This window comes from Lithobates pipiens, unplaced genomic scaffold, assembly GCF_037356315.1.
Source record: "Lithobates pipiens isolate NorthernLeopardFrog02 unplaced genomic scaffold, aLitPip1_a1.2 Scaffold_23, whole genome shotgun sequence".
NCBI lineage: Eukaryota > Metazoa > Chordata > Amphibia > Anura > Ranidae > Lithobates > Lithobates pipiens.
Window position 1 is genome coordinate 24,388,311 of NW_027507785.1, and position 26,951 is coordinate 24,415,261.

General features: G+C 43.1%; 1 protein-coding gene across 2 annotated transcripts in view; it reads right to left on the reverse strand.

Moving 5' to 3' along the window:
• Positions 1–234: 234 nt before the first annotated feature.
• Positions 235–26,951, reverse strand: part of P4HA3 (prolyl 4-hydroxylase subunit alpha 3) — a 96,213-nt gene continuing 69,496 nt past the window's right edge. Inside the window, exons 5-13 of one of the 2 annotated variants that reach the window (XM_077451357.1) lie at positions 26,717–26,768; positions 24,266–24,432; positions 20,098–20,274; positions 13,080–13,144; positions 8,542–8,701; positions 8,242–8,304; positions 8,039–8,107; positions 6,487–6,583; positions 235–2,491 (exon numbers count right to left, since the gene is read on the reverse strand). In XM_077451357.1, coding sequence (XP_077307483.1) covers positions 2,421–2,491; positions 6,487–6,583; positions 8,039–8,107; positions 8,242–8,304; positions 8,542–8,701; positions 13,080–13,144; positions 20,098–20,274; positions 24,266–24,432; positions 26,717–26,768 — 921 coding nt within the window. In that variant the 3' untranslated portion in view covers positions 235–2,420. The remainder of the gene's footprint in view (positions 2,492–6,486; positions 6,584–8,038; positions 8,108–8,241; positions 8,305–8,541; positions 8,702–13,079; positions 13,145–20,097; positions 20,275–24,265; positions 24,433–26,716; positions 26,769–26,951) is intronic. The other variant, XM_077451358.1, reaches the window with a different exon arrangement.

A 26,951-nucleotide genomic window follows, 5' to 3' on the forward strand; every position in this document is an offset into this window, starting at 1 on the left:
CCTCATAATGGGCACAGCAGATACACAAATCTGGGAACTCAGCACAGGAATGGTGGCAGCCCCTGAATATATTGGTACAGCAGGTGGGTGCAGGAATCTCAGCAACAAAATCCCCAAGAAATACCAAGAAATAGAAGAGACTTGGGGGGGGGGGGGGGAGGGGTTCACCCTCTGTCATCCACCAAAAACTGATGGAACAAATAACAATCATGGACCAAATAAATACGCAATCTGTTACAAATGCAAATTCTACATTTATTAAAAAATTTAAAAAAATAAAACATTTCCTGAGAAATTATGATTCTTGTCCATACTGGACAATATTCCACCAGAGACTCTCCTGGTGTTACATTGTACATCCGACCTCTGGGGGGCTCCAGGGACAAGCAATCCATTCATTGTGCAGTGGTTGTTCCCCCTTCTCGCACGCTCTCTGGCCAATCCTGATTCACAGTTTTCACCACTAGGTTCATCTTCTTTCCTCATAGGTGGGGCTTAAGAAAACAGTTGGCAGGGGAGGGACTGCAGCTTCCTGTTTTATCACTTTATAAAAAAAATTCAGTCTTCTGGGGAAATGAGAACATGATGTACAATACGTGACATTACATTAAACGGTATGGGAGGTTTTCAGCTGTACTGGATCAATGTGGCTGACTTTTAGAACCAGGGGACTGTACTTCTGAAGTTAAATTAGAGGTTGGAGTGATGTAATAACCAGCTGCATTTAGGGAAGACTTTTGCTAGCCTTGGCCCCATAGCAGTTGAACACTCTGTCTCTTTAATCGGTGGTTACTGTTGTAGTACTATACACATACTGCGCATGCTGTTATGATGCCGCCATATTTGAAAAGACTAAAGCACATAGCTGAATAAGCCTGGAGCCTTTGCTCATCCATATTGTGCGCTACTAGTTGCATCTATGTAATGTGTTAATGGGTAGGCTGGGACTGGGGTCTACAGGAGAAAAGGAGGAGGACCCACGGCGCTTCAAGTGGCGCATCGTTAACTGGGCGTGGCTACAAAGCAGTGGATATTGGGAGTGGTTTAGAGGGACATGGTTAAAAAGAGTCTTGCGTCTACTCACAGTATACTCTGCATGTTTGACACTGTCCTTGTACCCACAAAACGCTCTGTTTTACAAAGCCACAAGAGATAGTTTTAGGCTTACCACATATGCTACAATCTCCTTTAGATCCACCAAGGGCTGTGCCTGATTGCATACAGATTGATTGGATAGTTTAGGTCGGTCTTCATATTACATATTGTAGTTTTGGTAAAAACAAAATTGATTGTTTAAAGATTGTATAGTGAAATTGTAAGGTGTATGGTGACCCCTAGGGCTCATTTAGACTTGCGTCTGTGGGTGGTTGTGATAGAGCCACATTCACTTGAATGGGTTGTGTTTGGCAGTGGTATTGTCTGCCAAACGCGACCGGTGGTATAAATCTTGCTGCACTGCGACCACGGCAGTGTGAACCAACGTGGTTGGTGGCCATGTTAACTTGCAGCTGGACAGCTGGTGGGAAGGAGGGTAAGGGATGGAGGTGGAGGGCTAATCCATGTCTCAAACCGCCTATTTTTATTGTCCCATTGCTGTCCCTGTAACTGAGGCCATAGCGACACACATAAACCTTCCATTACATTATCCCATATCAACCGATCAGGAGTCAGACTGCAGGAACCTAAGGTGGACAGACAAATTAAAAGTATTGTTGTTGCATGCTGTAAATTACCACTGTGTCTTGCCAGGAGTTATTTCAATTGTTTAAACTTAGATTATTAATTGCATATAGAGGTCAATTTTATTAAAAAATTCCTGTGCCAAATGCCTTGGTATCTGCACAGGCATCAAGATTAATCCCCATAATGTGTCTAATACGTTGTATGATCCTTGGCTCCATCCAGTGGCCATAAAGCAGTATTTTCCTGATTGAAGCATCTCTTGATGCAGCTTACGATCATCAGAAACAAGCATATTAGACACATTACAAAGATTATTGGTGAAAATCGTTTACAAATAGACCCTATTGTGTTGTGTTGGTCACACAGGGAGGGAGGTCACACAGCGGTGTCGTGAGGATGTGTGTAGTGGGAAGGTGGGGACAGCAGTGTATGTGGTCCAGTCCATCCCTGTATGGGACCTTCACTTCCCTTTTTTTATTTATTTTTTGTTCGTCCTCCACGTCCATCTTTTTTTTCACAACTGGAAACCTCCTAACTTCTGCCTCTATACAACCATCAGGTCACATCTCCTTCATGGTGTTACTTGGATTGTACATTTGTAAGATGTTCCACCTGGCTTGCTTTCTTTTGACTTGCAGGCCACTTGTGATGACCTCTATATGAGACCCATTGCTTCCACCATCCGCCTTCATGGTGCTTTGGGAGGCATCAATCACCTTCTCTTGCCCCATCGTTCCTCAGTCATCAGGGTTCAGGGAACACGGTCTGTTGAACTCCTGGCCATATTCATGAATCCACTTATTGGCCACTGGGATGGGAAAAAGCGAGATCAGCAAAGATCATTGAATTAAAATAAATACCAAAAATGTGTGATAAAAGCAATTAAACAGGTGTTTCTGAAGCTATTGGTACAAATTCAGACTCTTGATCAGGCTGCTCAGGAATAGTGATGAGCTTGGGTTTGGGCTTGGGTTCTGTTCATACCCAGAAGTTAGCTGCTGGGCCAATGTGTTGTGGGTGGGTGATTCCCTGCTGGCGGCTGACATGTTTAGAGATGGAGAGATTCACCATTGACCTAATATAGACACATGTCAATGCCCTTGACCTAATATGGCCATGTGCCCATATTAGGGTAATAATATCAGAAACATCCCCTCCTTGTATATGCCAGCTGCATGGTGGGGAGGAGAAGTTAGCTGCTGGACCAATGAGTTGCAGGCGGGCATAAACATAGGAGGCAGGGATGCTCATGACACCATTGACCTAATTTGGGCACATGGCCCAACACTAAAAATGGACAATATAGTCATGTGCCATTATTAGGGTAATTATAATACAAGCACCCCCCCCCCCCCCCTTGCGTATGCCAGCTGCAGGGCAAGGAATCCCCTCCCCCCCCCCCCCCCCACGGGCAGTTCATTGGCCCAGCAATAACAGCTAACTTCCATGTTTGAACTGAACCTAAACTCACCTCTTCTTAAGGCGTGAAATTTCCAAATGAGACACAGACAACAAAAATACCCTATAGCATTACGTGTGTCTTTTTGATTAAGTCCTATTAAAACCTCATTAGTAGAGATGGGCTGGACAACCCCCTATACAGTTTGCGCCAGAACTTTCGAACATCTTAAAAGTTTGGACCCCAACAACAAATCCCATTGAAGTCCTCACTGTGCACACAGCACTAATAATGTTTTCTGTACATGTTTGCATTCTTTCCAGTCCTGATTAGAATTAGCCTGCCTATGTTACGCCCCTTGTTATCATAAACGTACAATTGTAATATTAATGTCATACCTACGTAATCATGTGTATAAAAACCTTCAATTGTGTCATAATAAAGCAGAACAGTTATTTGGAAAGATGCTGGGCGTATCTTTTGTTTATGTTCCCTACTGCAGTAGTTATTAATTTGGAACCACTAATCAATATGAGGATAGGGGTTGCCTATCTATAAATTCCTGTGTCACTCTCCTACAGACATCTGTCAAGTCACGTCACACACAAAAACTGACTTTCTGCACATGTGACATTTAAACATGTAAAATATTTACTGTGAGGCCAAATTCCTGATACATCAAACATTTCCCATTGATCTCAAAGACAGACTGACGCTCCTATTTCACCTGTTCCTGCCTGTGGCGAAGTACGTGAAAGAGCGGTGAGAAGAATTTAAAGTGAATGTACAGCCAAACTTTTTTTTTTTTATTTTGCAATTTTATTTTTTATTTTTATTTGTTTTGAATAGAATAGGGAAAATTTCAAAACCTATTAATTTTTTTTTTTCCGTTTGTGTCTTATTGGAGCCATTTCACTAAACTTTCTGTAGTAGAGAAGCAGAAGTTAAAGGAAATCTCCCAAAGTGGGGGGAATTTCCCTCTAAGCCCTTGTACACACGGTAAGAGATTCCGACGGAATGTTTCCTATCGGACCGTCTTGTCGGATATTCCGACTGTGTGTGGTCTGCATCGGACTGTTTCCATCGGAATATCCGACGGACCAACTTTTACAACTTGCTGGTAAAATTTTCAGACAAAATGCTCCGATCGGACATACTCCAATCATGTGTAGCATACTCCGACGGACAAAGTGCCACGCATGCTCAGATCAAATTCCTAGACCAAAGCTATTGGCTACTAGCCTGAACGTAGTCCCATCCTAACGAAATAACGTCATAACGTTATGTACAATCGGATTTTCCGACAACTTAGTCCGACCGTGTGTATGCAACATCACTTCCGGACCCCTTCCGGAATTAATCCGTCGGAATTACTCAGACGGATTTGGTTGTCGGAATCTCCGACCGTGTGTACAAGGGTTTAAGCTGGCCACAAATTAGTCGGATTTCATTTGAAAATTTTTGTTTTAAGAACATTCGTTCATTTTTTTCAAACCATAAGTGGTGTCATCGACGTTCGTTTTTGACCACAGTGATGACAAAAATTTGAAGTAACAGGACTGAAAATTTTTGTGAATTGAACAAATTTCTAACAACAAATGTGGTTTTCCTTTGGGAAAGTCAATTCACTCCAAAATCAAATGTTTTGAAATGTTGAAGTACATTAAAACGACATTCAAAGTCATCGAATGTATTGAGAATCAATTTATTTATTACAGGTACTTGTATAGCGCCGTCAATTTATGTAGCGCTTTACATTCTGTATATTTTGTACATTCCCATCAATCCTGCCCTCAAGCTTACAATCTAAAGTCCCTAACTCACATTCATACATACACATACTAGGACCAATTTAGACAGAAGCCAATTAACGTCCCAGCATGTCTTTGGAATTTTCGTACGAATGTTCATTCATGCTTTTGACAGTTGCCCCCCGGAATAGGTATCCCCATTGGGGAAATTCCCCTCACTTCCAAACTACAAACAGAGAGTTGAACCTCCCTAATGGGCACATGGCAATAAAAACTCAACAGAGGGTCTAACCCTTCCTTGCTCTATCCAAAATGTAAAAAGGGTTTTACCTTTGTATACACTTCAATATCTAGATGAGATTTTAAGATATTTTAACTTGGAAGAGATAAGTTCCCAGCTCCATCCATACAGGAGGACTTTTGCTGTTGGAGTCTGTGTATACATATACACTATATTATCAAAAGTATTGGGACACCTTCCTTTACACGCACATGAACTTTAGTGGCATTCCAGTCTTAGTCCATAGGGTTCAATATTGAGTTGGCCCACCCTTTGCAGCTATAACAGCTTCAACTGTTCTGGGAAGGCTGTCCACAAGGTTAAGGAGTGTGTCTATGGGAATGTTTGACCATTCTGCCAGAAGCACATTTGTGAAGTCAGGCACTGGACGAGAAGGCCTGGCTCCCAGTCTGCGTCAGTAAGGTCAGTCAAGTTCCTCCACCCCAAACTCCCTCATCCATGTCTTTTATGGACCTTGCTTTGTGCACTGGTGAGCAGTCATGTTGGAACAGGAAGGGGCCATCCCCAAACTATTCCCACAAAGTTAGGAGCATGAAATTGTCCAAAATGTCTTGGTTTGCTGATGCCTTAACAGTTCCTTTCACTGGAACTAAGGGGCTGAGCCCAACCCCTGAAAAACAACCCCACACCATAATCCCCCCTCTACCAAATTATATGGACCAGTGCACAAAGGAAGGTCCATAAAGACATGGATGAGCGTCATCGGTGCCTGACCTCACAAATGCACTTCTGCAAGAATAGTCAAACATTCCCATAGATACACTCCTAAAGCTTGTGGACAGCCTTCCCAGAAGAGTTGAAGCTGTTATAGCTCCAAAGGATATCAACTCAATATTGAACCCTACGGACTAAGACTGGGATGCCATTAAAGTTCATGTGTGTATAAAGGCAGGGGTCCCAATGCTTTTGGTAACATAGTGTATTTTCACTTGTGAGTATTTGCAAAAGAGGTACATCCCTTGTAGGGGTCTATGTAGCCCCAAAACCAGGAGTACTCTACTATACAAATCTTGTCTCACTCTAGAAGTCAAGAGCTGGGGTCACTATTAGTCACAAAGACAACCCATCCTACCCATGGACTCACATTGAAATACAGGAGGCTGTAGACCCAAGCTCGTAACCACAGAAGCTGGATTGTTTAGTACTATAGAGCACCCCAAGTTTTTGGGTACCCAGATTGCTCTCCAGGGTATGTGACTGCCCATGCAGGCATTTCCTGTGGTGACAAGTTTTTCTAAAGAGTAGATGTATACAGTGAGGAGAGCCTGTGGAGAGGTCAGGTCATCAGAAGATCATGTAAGATTAGGTAAAATGTATTGTAACATTTACCTTATTAGAAGATCGACACTCACCCCATTTATTTCCCACCAGAACAGGACAACCGGCATGAAGTGTGTCCTCATTTCCCTCACCGTTTCTGTGCAGATTCCACCAGAAAATGGCAGCGTTCTTAGAACGAAAACAGAGGAAAATGAGAAATCAGAAGTCATATTAAACACTTATCACACATGTATTGTACAATATTCTATGCTGTTGGAGGACTCTACTCCTTCCTCTCCTGAAATACTTGGACTGCTGGAGGTCTTTTTTTTCCTTCCTTTTCTGGAAAACACTGCGATGCTAGAGGAATCTGCTCCTTCCTTTAACTCTCCCCTCCGGAAAAAACTCTGCAATGCTAGAGGGTTGAATGAAAAAAAAAAAATACCCAATTTACACATTTGATGTGGATGGGGGGGTCACTCCCACTGAGCTACTGTGCTCTGATGGCGTGGAATACACTGATCAGTTCTGCTGCCCATAGCTGAGATCACTGATCGGGAAAAACCCAACAGGATGGTCTACTGATTGACTTGCCCATACATGGATTGAAATTCGGCTGGTTCAGCAATTTTCGATCCATATATGGCCACTATAACTGTCCACTTCTGAAATACTCTGTATTGCTGGTGGACTCTGCTTCTTCTGCTAGCTCTTCTCTCCTGTAACACTCTGTATTGGTGAAAGAATCTGCTCTGCCCTCTAACTCTCCTCCCCTTAGCTACTCTGCACTTCTGTAGGACTCTGCCTCTTTATCTAACTCGCCTACCCTGAAATTCTCTGCACTTCTGGAGGATTCTGCCTCTTTATCTAATTTGTCTACCCTGAAACTATCTGCAATTCTGGAGGACTCTGCCTCTTTTTCTAACTCATCTACCCTGAAATTCTCTGCACCTCTGGAGGATTCTGCCTCTTTATCTAATTTGTCTACCCTGAAATTCTCTGCACTTCTGGAGGACTCTGCCTCTCTATCCAAGTCGTCTACCCTGAAATTCTCTGTACTTCTGGAGGACTCTGCTCTTTCTTCTGTCTAATTCTCCTCTGCTGAAATACTTTGCACTGCTGAATGACTCTGCTCTTTTCTGTATCTAAGCCCTTGTACACATGGTCGGAGATTCCGACGGAATGTGTCCGATCGGACCGTTTTGTCGGATATTCCGACTGTGTGTGGTCTCCATCGGACTGTTTCCGTCGGAGTATCCGACAGACCAAGTTTTCCAACTTGTTGGTAAAATTTTCAGACAAAATGCTCTGATCGGACATACTACGATCATGTGTAGAGAATTCCGATCGGACAAAGTGCCACGCATGCTCAGATCAAATTCCTACACCAAAGCTATTGGCTACTGGCCTGAACGTAGTCCCGTCGTAACAAAATAACGTCATCACGTTCTGAACGATCGGATTTTCTGACAGCTTTGTCCGACCGTGTGTATGCAACAGTTTCGGACAAAATCCGATGGATTTGGTTGTTGGAATGTCCGACCGTGTGTACAAGGGCTTACTCTCCTCAATTCCTCTGCCCGGCTGGAGGACTCTGCTGCCGTATCTGGTAGACATTTTTCTAGGCTATCGGCATGAATTTACCTTTTCCACAGGGGTGCTGAAGTTGGCATAGATAAAAGCTGTTGATCCACCCACATCTACAGGACTCAGCTAATAAAAGAGAAAATGCATCTGCTAATGTACACTGCTTAAAGCACATAGAGTGTTTAACCTTTAAATTATACATTTAGGAGGAAAGAAGTAATAGAAGGATAATCCTCTACCACTAAGTAGACAGAACTTACATAGATCATAAAGGTGGCCATCCGGTTCCCGGTTTTGGTGCGGTACAGGGGGCTCTTCAGGGACTGTAACAGAACACAGAGGATTACAAGGGGGGAAGGAATGTGGAATCTACATGGTAACTCTTGTTTTCTTCAGAAAGCAGTAGAAAAGCCTGTCCCCTGCCAGCAAGCTGCAGAGAAGGCCTTTGCTCTCTGTGTGGAAGCAGTGATCTCTCTGCAGAGGTCTTTCTTCAGTAAAAGGTGTAAATAGAAAAATTTGCTACAGCTATGAATGGGAAATTATTTATCCAGCATACTTACTGTAGCATGGTCAAAGTGTGGCTCATAATGTCCTCCAATCCCATAATTTACAATTTGAAAGTACTCAGCATAAGGAGGTTGGACATTCAATCCAGTGGCTGCAGCAATGCGGACATCAATGTTTCTGATGATCGGGTCCACGGTGTCCTTCAGCCATGCACTGAAATACAGCATATGGAAATCAGGGGACTAGACAGTTCTGGGATTTGGTATACACATGCACAAACATGCCAAAATTACCATTATCTTATATAAAGTGCATGTAAACCCTGACTATGAACGTCTCTTATATTATCCCTTTTAGTCTGTGAATTATACAGGTCTTCTGTAGTCCTGTCCTAGGGTGAGAAGGTATGAAGCTTAACATGGCATTTGTCAAGACACAGCATAGATTTCCAGGCCATTGCTAGTCATATGATGTCGGAGTTCACGGCCATTGCTGGTCATGTGATGTCAGAGGTCACGGCCATTGCTGGTCATGTGATGTCAGAGGTCACGGCCATTGCTGGTCATGTGATGTCAGAGGTCACGGCCATTTCTGGTCATGTGATGTCAGAGGTCACGGCCATTGCTGGTCATGTGATGTCAGAGGTCACGGCCATTGCTGGTCATGTGATGTCAACACAAATGTCACAGCCATTGCTGATCATTTCATGTCAACACAGAGATCATGGCCATTGCTAGTCATGTGATGTGAGCTCAGGGTTTATGGACATTACTGGTGAAGTGATATCGCCACAAGGTTCACAGCCATTGCTAGTCATGTGATGTCAGAGGTCACAGCCATGGCTATGTGATGTCAACACAGAGGTCATGGCCATTGCTGGTCATGTGATTTCAGCTCAGGGTTTATGGTCATTACTGGTCAAGTGATGTCACCACAGCGTTCACAGCCATTGCTGGACATGTGATGTCAGAGGTCACAGCCATTGCTAGTCATGTGATGTCATGGGTCATGGCCATTGCTGGTCATGTGATGTCATAGGTCACGGCTATTGCTAATCATGTGATGTCAGAGGCCATGGCTATTGCTGGTCATGTGATGTCAGAGGTCACGGCTACTGGTGGGCAGGAGGGGCCGCTGCCCTAGGCAATGGGTATCATGTGAGGTGCTGGGGTGCCACAAGGAGATTGGGGGGGGGGGATTTGTGTTAGATGGGAGCATTTGGGGGGGCAGCAGGGGGTAAGAACTACTCTAGGGAGGAGAATTTTGGGCGTGTGTTCTAGGAAAGGTGGGGGATTTGTGTTGGGAAGGGGGGCTGGGGAAGAGGATTTGTGTTAGAAGAGGTATATTAGAGGGGGGGATTTGTGCTAGGAGGGGGCATTTTTTCTTGGGGGGGGGGTGGTGCTAGTAAAGACGATTGTAGGATATTTTTATTAGGTGGGGGAATTTGTGGGGGGGGGGGGGTTGTGCTGGAAAGGGAGATTTGTGCTGGGAGGGGGGATTCGGAATGGGTGGATGAGGATGTGAACTGAGAGGGGGAATTTGAAGGGTAGAGGATTTGTGCTAGGAGGAGTGATTTTTTTTTGGCGGGGGGAGGATTGTGCTGGGGGGATTTGGGAAGAGAGGATTTGGGATGGGCGGCGGTCAAAGATTTGTGCAGGGGGGATTTATCCTGGGGGGAGGGGAAATTTATGCTTAGGGGGGTAAGTCTGCAGTTTGAGGCTCAATTTTTCTTTTATTTGGGGGGGGTTTGGGGAGAGAGGATTTGTGCTGGGAGGGGGGGATGGGTGATGCTCTATTTTTCTTCTTTTTTTTTTCTTTTGGAAGGGTGCTAACACAAAATGCTCATACATCGGCTACTATATTTTTTTATTTTTTCGCTTGTCGAACAGATACAATAAATCGCTTTCAATGGTTTATTTAAGGGTCAGTTAACACTTGCCACCCCTCTGAAAAGCAATCCACTGCATTTGACAGGCGGTGAGATATGATATGTTGCCTTTTGTCATCTTTTTTTAACCCTATAGTTGTTGCACCACTGCGTCGAATCTGTGTGCAGGGTAACCCCAGCTGGGCTCCTTTGCAGTTTTTAAAGTAACACTAATCTCTGGGTTAGCAAAAAAAAAAACATAATTTATTCAAGTCTGTATTCTTAACTCAGAGAAGTCCCTTTTATTGATCTCTTCCAAATCTCCAATCTTCTTTTTCTGCTGTGATCTGACTTTCTTTTTGCGGGTGGTTACGTTAGTTCTCCATTCATTGTGCATTCACACCTGGTAGCGTCTTTGAGTGTTTTTCTGGGCGTTTTTTTTTTTTGCACATTTTTATTCGCGACTTGTGCATTTCTATACAGCATTTTTGAGCTTTGCCGTTTTTTTTTTCCATTAGCCAATAGAGAAAACTAACATCTGTTGCATCACTTGCTGCTAGGCATTGGCATTTCAGCTTTTTTTAGCTTTTCTATTAGCTTTTATTTCTTTTTTAAATAGTATTATTCATTTATTATAATAAAAATAATAATTTTTAAGGTAAAGGGTTAGAGTTAAGGTTAGGATTAAAGGCTAGGGTTATTTATTATTATTATTTTTTGTTAGGGTTTTAATACTACTACTACTACTACTACCTAATAATAATAAAAGATTAAATACATTTAAAATAAATATATAAATAAAACTAATCATAAATAAATAATAAATAAATTCAATAAATTAATACTTAGTAATAATAAATAAATAACCCCTAACCTTAACCACTTGCCGACCGGCTCACGCGGATATAGGTTGGCAAAGTGGCACAGGTGCGCAAAACAACGTACCCGTACGTCGCTGCGTCATCCACGGCACTCGTGCGCACGCTGCACGCCCACGGGTCCCACGGGCTCGATGTCCACTGTGGCCCGCGATCGTGGCATGGAGAGGCAGAACAGGGAGATGATCATGTTAGAAATCTTGTTTCCTCATTCAGCAGTGGGAGGGGAGTTTGGGCTTACACTGAGTGTGAGCCGATTGGAGGAAAGGCACCCCCCCCCACATAGAGGCAGAGGAACAAGGGAACATGTAGATCTGAAGTATGAACACAAATTTCCAGCTGCTTTTATCTCCTATGTCGGAGAACTTGTCAGTTATCATGCTAATAACAGAGGAACAGAGCAGCAGAAAGAAACGGCACTTAGAGCTTTGGAGAGAGATAAGTAAACAGTACAGATATACGTGCATAGGTCAGATTTCATGAATGGGGTTTACAACCACTCTGACCCCTAACCCTTAAAAAAAAGTTAAATATAATAATAATAATAATAATAATAATAACTAAACACAAAATAAATAAATAATTATTATTATAGTAATAGCAACTTATTTTTATTTTTTTCGGTTTGGGTTTGTATTATTATTAATAATAATTATAATTAATAATAATAATAATAATAATAATAATTTATTATTTTTTTAAAGGTTAGGGGTTCATTATTATTTATGTACTATTACATATCCTCCTAGATTGTAAGCTCTAACGAGCAGGGCTCTCTGATTCCCCCCCCCCCCCCCCCATGTTGTAAAGCGCTGCGTAAACTGTCGGCGCTATATAAATCCTGTATTATAATAATAATAATTTTATTTATGATGATTTTTAGTTATTTGTGTTTTTATTTTAAATTTATTTATTCATATATTATTACTAATTTATTTTCTTAAATTTTTTAATTTGAGTAGAAAATTGCACAAAAAATGCGCGACAAAACGTGTAAATGGCCAGTCATTTCTATGGGAATAAAAATGCAACAAAAAACGCATAAATCTGCCCGGTTCGAGCTACAAAAAAAATAAAAATAAAAAATCCCACATTTTTTTTTGAGCTTCAGGCCTTTAGCGTCAGGCGATTTTGGAGTGGAGATGTGAACCAACTCCAAGGAAAATAATTGATTTTTTTTTTTCTCCTCCAACGTTTTTGGAGCTGGAAGGAGATGTGAATGGGGCCTAAGAGAGTTGCTACCTTCTCTTGCTCGCCCCTGAGATTATGAACTATGGACTATGGGATGTGTAATGTGCATAGAGCAGTGAACATGACCACATGCGAATGAGCACTAATATTTTTACACACAAGAGCTCGTAGAGGACATTACAAGATGGCAGGAAATTACAGTAAGAATTTATTATCATGAAAAATAAATTACAGGGCCATTTAGTAGTGGATGCATATGGTCTATTTTTGAAAAATAAAAGTATTGTTTTGTGTTACCGGGGTTTTGGGGGGAGGTCGGAGGGCTATAAAAATGCAGCTCAATCGCCTTTTTTTTTACCCGACCCGCAAGTGTAAACAATCCCTTGCAAACCAATTGGGAGAGATTTATTGTTAGACTTTACATACACTTTAAGGAATTCCTTCTTTCCTGCAAAACAAAACGGAACAAATGATTTCTCGGAGTGGTTTTCTTCCAGCCTTCCAAGCCGCACCGTCTTTCCATATTAAGGCTTATTAGGAGTCCATGCCGTGCCAAGCCTCTGCCCACAATACACAGCTGGGTGGAAAATGCTCGCCACTTCCAGAATTTCGAATCATTTAAAATAAACGCCGACTACTATAGAGAGATGATTACCTTTTACTGATCCGATATTCTGCCTCAGCCTGCTTCTCTCCGGAGGCCACCACCGACCTGTGCAACTGTGAGAGACGGAGAAAGGGGACGTGAGCACTACAACCAAAACTTGGAAAAAATACTCTTTTGGGACGATTGCCTTTACCTGCACATGAACTTTAATGGCATCCCAGTCTTTGTACGTAGGGTTCAATATTGAGTTGGCCCACCCTTTGCAGCTATAACAGCTTCAATTCTTCTGGGAAGGCTGCCCACAAGGTTTAGGAGTGTGTCTATGGGAATGTTTGACCATTCTTCCAGAAGCCCATTTGTGAGGTCAGGCACTGATGTTGGACAAGAAGGTCTGGCTTGCAGTCTTCACTCAAATTCATCCCAAAGGTGTTCTATTGGGTTGAGGTCAGGACTCTGTGCAGGCCAGTCAAGTTCCTCCACCCTAAACTCACTCATCCATGTCTTTATGGATCTTGCTTTGTGCACTGGTCCAAATCATTTGGTGGAGGAGGGGATTATGGTGTGGGGTTGTATTTCATGGGTTGTGCTTTGTCCTTAATTGCAGTGAAGGGAACTCTTAAGGTGTCAGCATACCAAGACATTTTGGACAATTTCATGCTCCCAACTTTGCGGGGATAGTTTGGGGATGGCCCCTTCCTGTTCCTGTTCCAACATGACTGCACACCAGTGCACGAAGCAAGGTCCATAAAGACATGGATGAGCGAGTTTAGGGTGGAGGAACTTGACTGGTCTGCACAGGGTCCTGACCTCAACCTGACAGAACACCTTTAGGATGAAATAGAGCAGAGACTGCGACCCCGGCCTTCTCATCCAACATGAGTGCCTGACCTCACAAATGCAATTCTGGAAGAATGGTTAAACATTCCCATAGACACACTCCTAAACCTTGTGGACAGCCTTCCCGGAAGAGTTGAAGTTTTTATAGCTGCAAAGGGTGGGCCAACTCAATATTGAATCCTACAGACTAAGACTGGGATGCCATTAAAGCTCATATGCGTGTAAAGGCAGGCGTCCCAATACTTGTGGTAATATAGTGTGTATATGTATATGCGCACATATATATATATATATATATATATATATATATATATATATACATATACACACACACACACACACACACACACACACACACACACACACACACACACACACACACACATATGAGAGAGAGACAAATAAGTACTGAACACGTCGCCATTTTTCTAGCTAAAGGTGCTAATGACATGAAAATGTCACTACGTCGGTGACAACCCATGCAATCCATACATACAAAGAAACCAAAACAAATAAGTTCAGAAGTGAAGTTATGTGAAATAAAATGGAATGGCACAGGGAAAAAGTATGGAACACATGGAGAAAGGGAGATGCAAAAATGCATGGAAAGCCAAGACACCAGCTGAAATCTATCAGTAATTAGAAAACAATCTTGCCCCTTGTCACTGCAAATTAATATCAGCTGGTTCAGTCTCAACTGATGGCCTATAAAAAGGTACCTCATTACTACCAAGGTGTCACACAAGAAACATCTCATGATGGGTAAAAGCAAAGCTCTTTCTCAAGACCTTCCCAACCTTATTGCTGCAAAACATACGGATGGCATTGGTTACAGAAGGATTTCTAAACTTCTGAATGTTCCAGTGAGCACTGATGGGGCCATAATCCACAAGTGGAAAGAACATAATTTCACTATAAACTGGCCAAAGCCAGGTGCTCCTCGCAAGATTTCTGACAGAGGAGTGAAAAGAATTATCAGAAGTGTTGTCCAAGAGCCAAGGACCACTTGTACAGAGCTTCAGAAAAACCTGGAATTAGCAGGTACAATTGTTTCAAAGAAAACAATAAGTAATGCCCTCACCCGCATGGCCTGTACGCACGCTCACCATGCAAGACTCCACTGCTGAACAAAAAGTGTTGAAGCTCATTTAAAGTTTGCTGCAGAACATTTAGACAAGCCTTTGAAATACTGGGAGAATATAGTCTGGTCAGATGAGACCAACATTAAACTCTTTGGATGCCATAATACACACCATGTTTGGAGGTCAAATGGCACATCACCCCAAAACACTCCCCATACCAACAGTGAAGTTTGGAGGTGGAAACATCATGGTGTGGGGCTGTTTTTCAGCATACAATACTGGCAAACTTCATATCATTGAAGGAAGGATGAATGGAAAAATGTACCAAGATTGTCTTGTTAAAAGTCTGCTGCCATCTACTAGGATGGGGAAGATGAAACGAGGTAGGAAATTTCAGCAAGACAATGATCCCAAACACAAAGCCAAGGAAACTCTCAATTGGTTTCAAAGAAAGAAAATAAATCTTCTACAATGGTCCAGCCAATCAACTGACTTGAATCCAGTGGCATCGCTAATGGATGGCAATTGGGGCTTCTTTATCCCCGAATCTGGGGCCCAGGGTCCCTGCCTAACCAGCGGGCCACAGTTACAGTGTGCGGGCTACATGAGACAGGCGGATGAGAGGAGAGAAGCAGGGGGCATGCTGCTCAGGGTGAAAACCCCGGCTCTCTGCATCCCAGCCCGCCAATTCTGTCTCTCCCAGGGGGGAGAAGATCCCTGCACACCAGCGGATCATGACCCAGCGGTGATTGCAGACATTGGGTCCTCGCCGACTGACAGTTTTCTTCATGAAGCTGCTGCACACAGCAGTCCAAGATGCCGCCACAGAGAATAGCCGCCCTGCCTCGTCACAACTACTGCCCAGTGACTCTGTCACCCAGATTTTGACATTGACGAGTCCACAACTGAAGCCTCCCTCTCCTCCTCATCTGACAGAGGTAAGAGAACTGGCGTCTCTGCCCCCCCCCGCCCCAAGGCACCTTGTCCTCATGTTGATGGGGACAAGGGCCTCTTCCCCACAACCCTGGCCGGTGGTTGTGGGGGTCTGCTGGTGGGGGGCTTATCAGAAGCCAGATCCCAGAGCCCCCCCGGCCCCAAAGCACCCCTCCCCACCCCATGTTGAGGGCATACGGCCTGGTATGGTTCGGAGGGGGGGGGGGGGGGCTCGCTCGTCCCCTCCCTTTCCTGACACCTGCTGGGCTGCATGCTTGGATAAGGGTCTGGTATCTTTTATGTGCATTGTTTTTTTAGCCGGCTTTTTCTTTTTTTTATATTCAGCTGTCAGCAGGGAAGCCTGCTAACAGCTGATGACTCATCAGTTGTTAAGAACATGGCGGCCAGCTTACCGACCAGCTCCTTAGCAACCAGCTATATACAGTGAATGTAAAGCCAAAAAACAAAACTCCACACAAATCGCAAAACACAAATTGCGGCAAAATCACGGGTTAAACAAACAAGCCTTAAGGAACAGTGATGAGCTCAGGCTTGTTCACATCTTAATCTGAACCCATCTGAGCTATCCTGCCAGGAAGCTATCACTGCAAAAATCTAGCAGCCTCACATATGTTTGAACCCACCTAGCCAGATAGCTCAGAGACTAGGATCTGAACACACCTGAGCTCATCCCTATTAGGGAACACTTGTAGGTTTGCTTAGTCATCCAACTAAGCAGCAGCACAATGCAGAAAATCATGCAGATACTGGTAGGGAGCTTCAGCTATTATTCACATCAAACACCAGAATTGGGCTTATGAAAAAGTGAAAATAAAGATTTTACAAAGAAACCCCACCAGAATAGGAAAAAATAATCAATCTCCATAATTATGATCTTTGCATGTTTATTGGTGCCAGGTAGGCTGGTTGAGTGCTCAATCTTCTGGAATTTTTACACACCATCGTCTAGGGCAGTGATTCTCAACCCTGTCCTCAGGACCCACTAACAGGCCAGATTTTAAGTATTACCTTGAGGAGATGCAGACTAGGATACTGCAATCACTGAGCAGCAAATTATATCACCTGGGATGTATTTCAGTTATCTTGCCAACCTGGCCCGTTAGTGGGCCCTGAGGATAGGAGCTGAGAACCACTGCTCTAGGGTTTACACAGAATAGTGCAAAAGACAAAAAACATCAGGTGAATGGCGGTTCTGCAAATGAAATTCCTTTTGGATGAGGAAGGTCAGAATGTCCAGGCTGGTTGGAGTTGACAAAAAGGCTACCGTGTCTCAGATACCTTCTCTTTCCAACTGTGGTAGGAAGAAAAGTATCTCAGAAGGCAAAACACATCCAACCTTAAGGCAAAAGATCTTGTTGGGTTCTTCTCTTATCAGCCAAGACTAGAAATCCAAGGCTGCACATCGTCCCTCTAAGGCAGAAGTTATTGTTGGGTTCTTCTCTTGTCAGCCAAGACTAGAAAGCCAAGGCTGCAAATCCAACTTTTAAGGCAAAGATCTTGTTGGGTTCTTCTCTTATTAGCCAAGACTAGAAAGCCAAGGCTGCACATCCAACCTTTAAGGCAGAAGATCTTGTTGGGTTCTTCTCTTGTCAGCCAAGACTAGAAAGCCAAGGCTGCACATCCAACTTTTAAGGCAAAGATCTTGTTGGGTTCTTCTCTTGTCAGCCAAGACTAGAAATCCAAGGCTGCACATCCAACTTTTAAGGCAAAGATCTTGTTGGGTTCTTCTCTTGACAGCCAAGACTAGAAATCCAAGGCTGCACATCCAACCTTTAAGGCAGAAGATCTTGTTGGGTTCTTCTCTTGTCAGCCAAGACTAGAAAGCCAAGGCTGCCGTGGGCACAGGATCACCAAAACTGGATAAACAATATATACAGATAGTGCCTGGCTACCGGAAGCATACAGTCTCTGCATACAGTAGCTACTTTATTAGACAAATTATATGTGGATAGGCTTCCAGTACCCCAAGTAGAGTATGTGTGATACTACTATGTGTATGCTTTAACACCTATGTTCCCAAATCTTATTTTAATGTTGAACAATAAATATACTATGTTTTATAATTATGTGTGGTCTCCCATACTGTGCCTATAAAGTCCGGTTCTTCTGGTCGGTATCTGACTATTGTCAGTCCGCACTTTTATACATTTTATATTCTATTACTTTTTGATCTTGCTAACATGTCAGCTGTAGCGACATCAAGCCGGAAGGAAAACTTTGAGAAAGTCTGGTATATATACTCAGTATAAAACAGCTAAACACCGTATACACTGTAGAGTAGAGCTTGTACTTAGTCAATGAGGATTATTCCTGCCTAAATAGATTTTGGCTGTGTTCTTCTGCCACTGTTCTGTTGCCAGAATGATATAACTCCGGAGTTCACGCCAACACAGACCTCGGAGTCTCAGCTAGACCATAGTGTGGAAAAGCTGCGTCATCACCCCGGCTCATTCTCACCACCTCAGTCTTCTAAGAACGTAGAACCGAGAGATTTATGATCTGCTTTGAAGCCCATAAAAGTTCATTAAGGCCAGATGGTGATACATTTATTCTGGAGCCAAAGCAGCCATGTTTTTAAAGTGATATTAAACCCCAATTATAATTTTTTTTAAACCCGAGTATTAAAGTAGAAGTCCATGCAAAATCTAAAATCCATGCATCTATAGACACCAGGGATCTAACACTAACCTCTCTATCCCTGTAAAGAAATGATAAGTATACATACCTTTTTGGAAACCAATCTGACCAGCTCCGACCTGATCTCTAGCGCCGGAATCTCCACAGAGGATACAGACGACAACGGCTGTGAAATGAATGGGAAGTGATATCAGCCATAGAGTTACTATAGGCCTTCCATTGTCCTCCATCTCCTCTGCACCCATCCACACAGAGAAACTGAGACTGACAGCTTAGTGTGGATCTGGTCGGAGCGGGTCAGATCGGTTTGCAAAAAGGTATGTATACTCGTTTTTTCTTTACAGGGATAGAGAGGTTAGTGTTAGATCCCTGGTGTCTATAGATGCAGGAATTTTAGATTTTGCATGGACTTCCACTTCAAAGATGAGGTGAACTGCTCTGGGTTCAGTTTGAGCGAGGTTCAACAAACTTCAAAGTTCAGATGCTGAACCTGAATCCCTTTGAAATCAATGGGAACCAAATCTGACAGATTAAAAATACTCATTTAGGGAACATCTACCAATGAATGGTGTTCAATGGTGTTTATTTTTTTTTTTTTTTTATGCATAAAATGAAACATTTAAGCAACAGATATCACCCCCACCTTATGAATGAATATGGGGTACATAGTTGTTGTGGTGACTTGTGCTGCTCGATTGTAAATCATTGATTTTTAAATGGACAATTCCGCATTTGCCCACTAGAGGCAGCTAAGTATTATAGGAAAATATTGTGCTCCTTAGCTCCATCTAATGGCAAATGTGGTATTTTCCATTTTGGACATTTTTAATTTATTATTATTATATTATTTACATTTTTATAACATTTGATAAACAATATTCGATCAACACAGGATATAGCCTAATAACATTTGTTTTCTGGCCCCATTTGCATTGAACTATTGTATGTTGTACATACACTTTCACCAGGTGAATTGCTATGTGGATATTTGTAAAAGCAAATATAAAGTGGTTGATTTGTAATGTTCAGATGCAAAAGGCAGTTAAAAAGTTCAAACAACCATGCTGTTTTTTTTGTTGTTGTTGTTTTTTTTTTTTTACACAACAAAACATACCATTAGTGCACCTTAATGTTCTTGATAGTCAGAACTGGGCACATTAATTTTCAGGACTGGGCACCTTAATGGCCAGAACTGGGCAACTTAAGGTGCCCAGTTCTGACCAATAAGTTGCCCAGTTCTGGCCGTTAAGGTGCCCTGTTCTGACCATTAAGATGCCAGTTCTGACCATTAAGGTGCCCAGTTCTGGCCATTAGGGTTCCCAGTTCTGGCCATTAGGGTGTCCAGTTCTGACCAATAATGGCCAGAACTGGAAACCCTAATGACCAGAATTGGGCCCCTTAATGGTCATTAACTGGCATCTGATTGGTCAGAACTGAGCACTTTAATGGCTAGAACTGGGCACCTTAATAGCCACAACTGGGCACGTTAATGGTCAGAACTGGGCACCTTAATGGCCAGAACTGGGCACCCTAATGGCCAGAACTGGGACACTCACCCATGGTGCAGCAAATTCTTTGATCCTCTCTGCCTCGTAGTTGCTGACAAAATCATGGTAGAGGACCACATAGGGGGCCAGGCTCAATATCTCCCTCTTTAGAGGCTGCAGGATGAGGTATGGGTTGTGGTTTGTATAATAGGAGCAGTTCATCCTGGGATCTTCGTACAGCCATGGCTGAAATAGAAGAGGATTTATTAATGGCACTACACGAGTCAAGTGCCAAATGCTGCAACCCATCGCAGCCAATAAGAATTCCCCTTTCCCTGATGTCGCTGCTGTGCTGGACTTTATTTTGTTAAGGTGCCTTGAGCATCACTGCTTTTCCACTGACTTACTGGGTACACTTAGAGAAGAGCTCCAGGCCTCCCCCTTACAAAATTAAAAGTCAGCAGCCACAAATACTGTAGCTGTTGACTTTTAATATTAGGACACTTACCAGGGATGCTGTGATGTTGACACCCCGAGCCAATTCGTAAATCGGCTTCGGGTGCAGGTTCACTAAGGGAAACCAGCAGTGAAGCCTTGAGGCTTCACAGCCGTATTCCTACTGTGCATGTGCAAGCCGCGCTGCACTTCCTGAATGGTTTCGCTGCCTTCTGGGACACACACAGGTTCCAGAAGGCAGCGGGGAGGGGGGAAGGAGGAGGGAGCCGGAAATACTCATATATCGCTTACCCAGAAGGTACCCGCTCCCCCCCCCCAAAAAAAGGAAATTGTGGAGGGGGGGGGGGGGGGGGGGGTGTGGCGGTTGCAAACAAGCGGAGCTTCCCGTTTTGGGTGGAGCTCCGCTTTAAGGATGTATTTATAAAAAAAAATTGCAGAACTTTTTGTCTTGGGAAATTGCATGTACATCGTGCGAATACCGGCATAATTGAATGTTATTAGGCTTTTTTTCTCTCCAGGTCAAATGTTCCTTATTCATACAGACTAAAGCAAATCAGGAAAATACTGAATTATAGCCACTATATGGAACTGATGAACTTAAAAAGACCCAAAAATTTATGTTCTATGATCATCAGCTCCAACTAGTGGCCATCATGCACTATTTTCCTGATTCACAATATTCCTATGAATACTTGACCTGGAGAGAAAATAATAAAATAACTTCAGATTTTGCTGCCATTTCCATGCAGTTTCGCTGGATGAATAGCTCTGCATTTCATTTATAACTACATCACCTAAAGCCTAAGTCTGGGCAGTTTAACCCCCTGCAGCTGGCGTCTACTGGTCTTTTAAGGGTTTTCAGATGCTGGGAAGTGGGGCGAGGTCGGGAGCTCTCCGGTAACTGTGCTGGGAGTAAGCAGGGCACGCGTTCTTGGCACAGCTGTGTTTACAATGGGGTACTCAAATATGCAAATATGTGCCAAGGTCCACCCACCGAGAGGCCACATATTTGCGCGCTGTTGGCACCAATAGGTTAAAAAAATGAAACGAAGATCCCCCCACCCCCATGGATAAAGGAATTTGTATTCTATATTTTTACAGGATGGGCAAAGATACAGTAACACTTATTTTAATCCCCAGCCCAATGATCATCCTCCCTGTGCAGTTCCCTTTGTTCCGAATCTGATTCTTAATGAATTTTGGCAAATTTGTTAATTCGGAAACATACAAATTAACAAAAACCCGTTTAACGTTTTTTTTCCGAAAATTCATAAATTCCAATATTTGAAAATTCGCGAATTTGTAAGTTCGAATATTCATAAATTCGAAAATTCGTAAATTCGAAAATCTGAAATAATAACTATTAAATTATAGGTATTGGAATTTCCTTTCAAAATTGGATGTTAGTGAACGTAACAAATACGAATTTATCTGAAGTTACACATTTTCCAAAATAACGAATGCTGCATCCAAACGAAGGGAACGTAACGAATTAATAATAATAAATAACAATAATAATAGCTTTTTATTATTATTATAATTATTATTTATTATCAATATTATCTTTTATGAATTTGTTCCATTCCCTTTGTTTAGAAGAGGCATTCGTTATTGTGTATATTCGTTACGTTCACTAATGCCACGCGCACATGAGCGGAATATCCGACAGAAAAAGTCAGACGGAAGCTTTTCATCGTATATTCCGATCGTGTGTGTGCCTAATTGTACTTTTTTTTCTTTTTTTTTTTAGGAAAGTTCTGACTGACCTAGAAATAGAACATGTTTTAAATATTACCGACGGAACCAATTCGGGAAAACCGCTCGTCTGTATGTTGCTCCGACGGACCAAAAACGACGCATGCTCGGAAGCAAGTACAAAACCGAAGCTATTGGCTACTGGCTATTGAACTTCCTTTTTCTAGTTCCGTCGTATGTGCTGTATGCAGGGGAGTTGCTAAGAGGCAAAAAGACCAGGGGCTTCAGCGTGGGGACGTGGCTTTTTTTTTGGTTTACTGAATAAACACACCTGCCTGACACTGACCATTACACTGACCTGCCTGACCTACACACACTGACTACTGACCTGCCTGACCTACACACACTGACCTGCCTGACCTACACACACTGACCTGCCTGACCTACACACACTGACCTGCCTAACCTACATACACTGACATGCCTGACCTACATACACTGATCTGCCTGACCTACATACACTGACCACTGACCAGCCTGACCTACACATACTAACACTGACATACATACACTCTGTGCCTGACCTACCTCAGCTCAGCCGTGGTGTGCGGTCACAGCAGGCAGTCAGTCACTGGGGAGAGGAGAGTCGAGCCACCCGCCCGAGCAGGGATGTAGCGTTCCATCCTTCTGGAGCCTGCAGGTTAAGATGGACGTCACATCACACGTCCCTCTGCAGAAGGCGGGACCAGCGGCACTCGGCCACTTTCGGCTGCTTTTGGCCGCTATGGCACTGGGCTAATTTTGGCTGCCGGGGACCGATCTGTTAGCGAGTGCGGTCGAAATTAGCCGACGCTCGGGGCTAACAATGGAATTCAGCATTCCATAGACTCTGGGCTTTTCGGGGGCACATTCTGGGCTTCAGCCACCCCTAGCCACCCCCTCCCGACGCCCTTGGCTGTACGTCACCATGCTCTTAACGATCGGACTTTGGTGTGATCGTGTGTACGCACGACAGTTTCAGGGGAACTCAGTTGGAAAAACCTTTGGAGTTTATTCCGATGGGAAAACCGGTCGTGTGTACGCGGCATAACAGACAAATTTGAAAGGAAATTCCAATACCTATAATTTAATACTTAGTTATTATTAGTTAGTTATTTATTATTTAGAATTTTTGGATTCTGTTCTTTGGAATTTTTAGATTTTGTTTCTTATTTTCAGATTTTCAAATTTACAAATTTACAAATGTACCAATTGCGATCATAACAAATGACCCGAAAAACTAAATAAAAAAACGAATGAAACTGAAACAATACCTATAATTTAATAGTTAGTTATTATTTAGAATTTTCGGATTTCATTCTTTTGAATTTTATTTTTTATTTTCAGATTTTCTAATTTCCGAATATTCTAATTTACAAAGTTATGAATTTCCGAATTTTCAGATTTTTTTATTTTACGAATTGCAATCATAACGAATGACCCGAAAAGGAAAAAAAAACAAATAACATAATGAAACAAAAAAGGGATACCTGTGATTTAATAGTCAGTTATTATTATTAGTTCGAATTTTCGGATTTCGTTCTTTTGAATTTTCGGATTTTCTTTCTTATTTTCAGATTTTCTAATTTTACAAATATTCTAATTTACTCAATTATGAATTTCCGAATTTTCGAATCTTCGAATTTACGAATTGCGATCATAACAATTGACCAGAAAAAAAAAATGAATTAAACTAAAACAAATTTTTGGGCAGTGCATGTCTACTCCCTGTGCTTCTGGTTGTGATGACCCCGTTTGCTGATGTCATCATGTACAACGCAGAACCAGCAGCCACGTCAGCCTACATTCTAGCACTGTCACAGTTGGTTTTCTTTAAAAAGCAACCACAGCCTAGAGTAGAAAAGCCTGTACCCTGCCAGTATGTTGCACAAAAGAACCCTTGCTCTGTGTAGAAGAGTGGTCTCTCCGCAGAGATTCGACAAACACCCTGCTTAATCATAGATAGAGCTCTCCAATCATGAAGGTTAATGATCCCTGCTGATTGTATGGAGCCTCACTGTGGAGCTGATGTATCATTCTGCTTTACCTGGGACCCGCGAGTCTGGCACAAGCCCTCGTACAGATCCCTCGTCCTCAGGTGGGTGACGTTGGGTCTGTGTAGCCACGGCTCCTCCATATGTCCTCTGGCTGGATTCTCATCCAATATCTTCTCATATTTGGCCACGTTATTGGCCAGACGCTGGTTATCTGGATCTGCCACAAAAAACAAAACAAAAAAATTGTTTACCTTATCACTGAAGATCGTTATATATGAGAACAATTCTAGATTTAAAAAACACACACACCTTCCCATCCCCCCAATGGGGACCCAGATGACAATAAAAGCCTAGAAGAAAACTAAAAAATTGGGCTTTATCTATGATATTATCCCTCACACACCAACAATATATCAGTATTTCTGCTGATAATAGGCAATAGGGTGCAGGGGGTGCCAGGACTGTATGCTGTACAATACAGGAGACAGTTGGGGTTCAGGGGGTGCCAGGATTGTATGCTGTACAATAAAGAAGAAAGTTGGGGTGCAGGGGGTGCCAGGACTGTATGCTGTACAATAAAGGAGACAGTTGGGGTGCAGGGGGTGCCAGGACTGTATGCTGTACAATAAAAAAGACAATGGGGTGCAGGGGGTGCCAGGACTGTATGCTGTACAATAAAGGAGACAGTTGGGGTGCAGGGGGTGCCAGGACTGTATGCTGTATAATAAAGTAGACAGTTGGGGTGCAGGGGGTGCCAAGACTGTATGCTATACAATAAAAGAGACAGTGGGGGGCAGGGGGTGCCAGGACTGTATGCTGTACAATAAAGGAGACAGTTGGGGTGCAGGGGGTGCCAAGACTGTATGCTGTACAATAAAAGACAATGGGGTGCAGGGGGTGCCAGGACTGTATGCTGTACAATAAAGGTGGCAATGGGGTACAGGGGGTGCCAGGACTGTATAATAAAGGAGACAATGGAGTGTAGGGGGTGCCGGGGACTGTATGCTGTACAATAAAGGAGATAATTGGGTGCAGGGGATGCCAGAACTATATAATGTACAATGAAGCAGACAATGGAGTGCATGGGGTGCCAGGAGTGTATACTGTGCAGTAAAGGTGACGATGGGGTGCAGGGGATGCCAGAACTGTATAATGTACAATGAAACAGACAAGGGGTGCAAGGGATGAAACTAAGATTAATCTGTACCAGAATGACGGGAAGAAAAAAGTGTGGAGAAGGCTTGGAACAGCTCATGAGCCAAAGGACAGAATGTCATCTGTGGTTACATGGTGGAGCTTGTAGTGTGATGGCATGGGCATGCATGGCTTCTAGTGGCACTGGGCCATTGGTGTTTATTGATGATGTGAGAGAAGACAGAAGCAGCCGGATGAATTCTGCAGTGTTTAGAGATATACTGTCAGCCCAGATTCAGATAAATGCAGAAAAGTTGATTGGGCGGCGCTTCACAGTACAGATGGACAATCATCCAAAACATACTGCAAAAGCAACCCAGGAGCTTTTGAAGGAAAAGAAGTGGAATATTCTGCAATGGCCGAATCAATCACCTGATCTCAACCATATTGAGCATATATTTCACTTGCTGAAGGCAAAACTAAAGGCAGAAAACTAAAGGCAGAAAGACCCGCAAACTGAAGACAGCTGCAGTTAGAGCCTGGCAAAGCATCAGAAAGGAGGAAACCCAGTCTTTGGTAATGTCCATGGGTCTGCTTCAGGCAGCTATTGTCAGTAAAGAATTCTCAACAAAATATTAAAAATGAACATTTTATTTATGATTATATTCATTTGTCCAATTACATTTGAGCCCCTGAAAAATGAGGGGACTGTGTATAAAAAGGGTTGGAGTTCCTAAAATGTGTATTTGATATTTATGTTCAACCCCTTAAATTAAAGCTGAAAGTCTGCAATTCAAACTAATTTGGATCAGTGGCAGCTGGTGGATTCTTTTTTTTGGGGGGGGGGGGGGCAAACATACACCCCCCAGACAGCATGGCACAGAATCCCCACCCCCCACAGGTGGTTCGGCACTTACCCACTTGTGTGGCGGGGCTGTGGTGTCCTCCCCCGAAGTGTGGGCAGCGGTGGCTCTGGTGTCCACTCCTCCAGCTTCCTCTGCCTTATGTCTTCCACCAAAGCGCTAGGCATCCAATAGGATCGCCTGACGCTTTGGCCAATAGGGAAAAGGGTCTCACAGACCTGCCTCCTGATTGGTTATAATAGCGAAAATTCATTTGCTATGGTCACACAACTGGGTGGGCTCGGAGCGCAATGCTTTGCGCTCCAAGCTCACCCTTTTTTTAAGCCTATTAGAGCCTATGGCTCTAATCAGGTGCTTCAAAAAATAAAAATAAACACCCACTCCACATTGGAATCCATGGTCCGGTGCCACTGATATGTTGATCAGGGGGCCAGATGCATGGATAGGGGGGGGGGGGGGCACCCATAATACAGGAGAGAGCAGTGATGTTTGTTGGTTACATACCGTACAGCAGACATTCTCTGGAGAGATCCAGTGCCTGAGATACATTTCCTACCTGAAAGAAACACACAGATAAAGAGATAAAACACACTTCTAATACGCCAACATGCACCTTTATATAAAAAATGTAATACAGAATAGACTATGACAGAGCACTGTGGGCTTTATAAAGAGAGCAGGAGCTGTTTACTTTTGGACTCTCTCTGATAATCTAGATCAGTGTTCCTCAAGGTGCCCC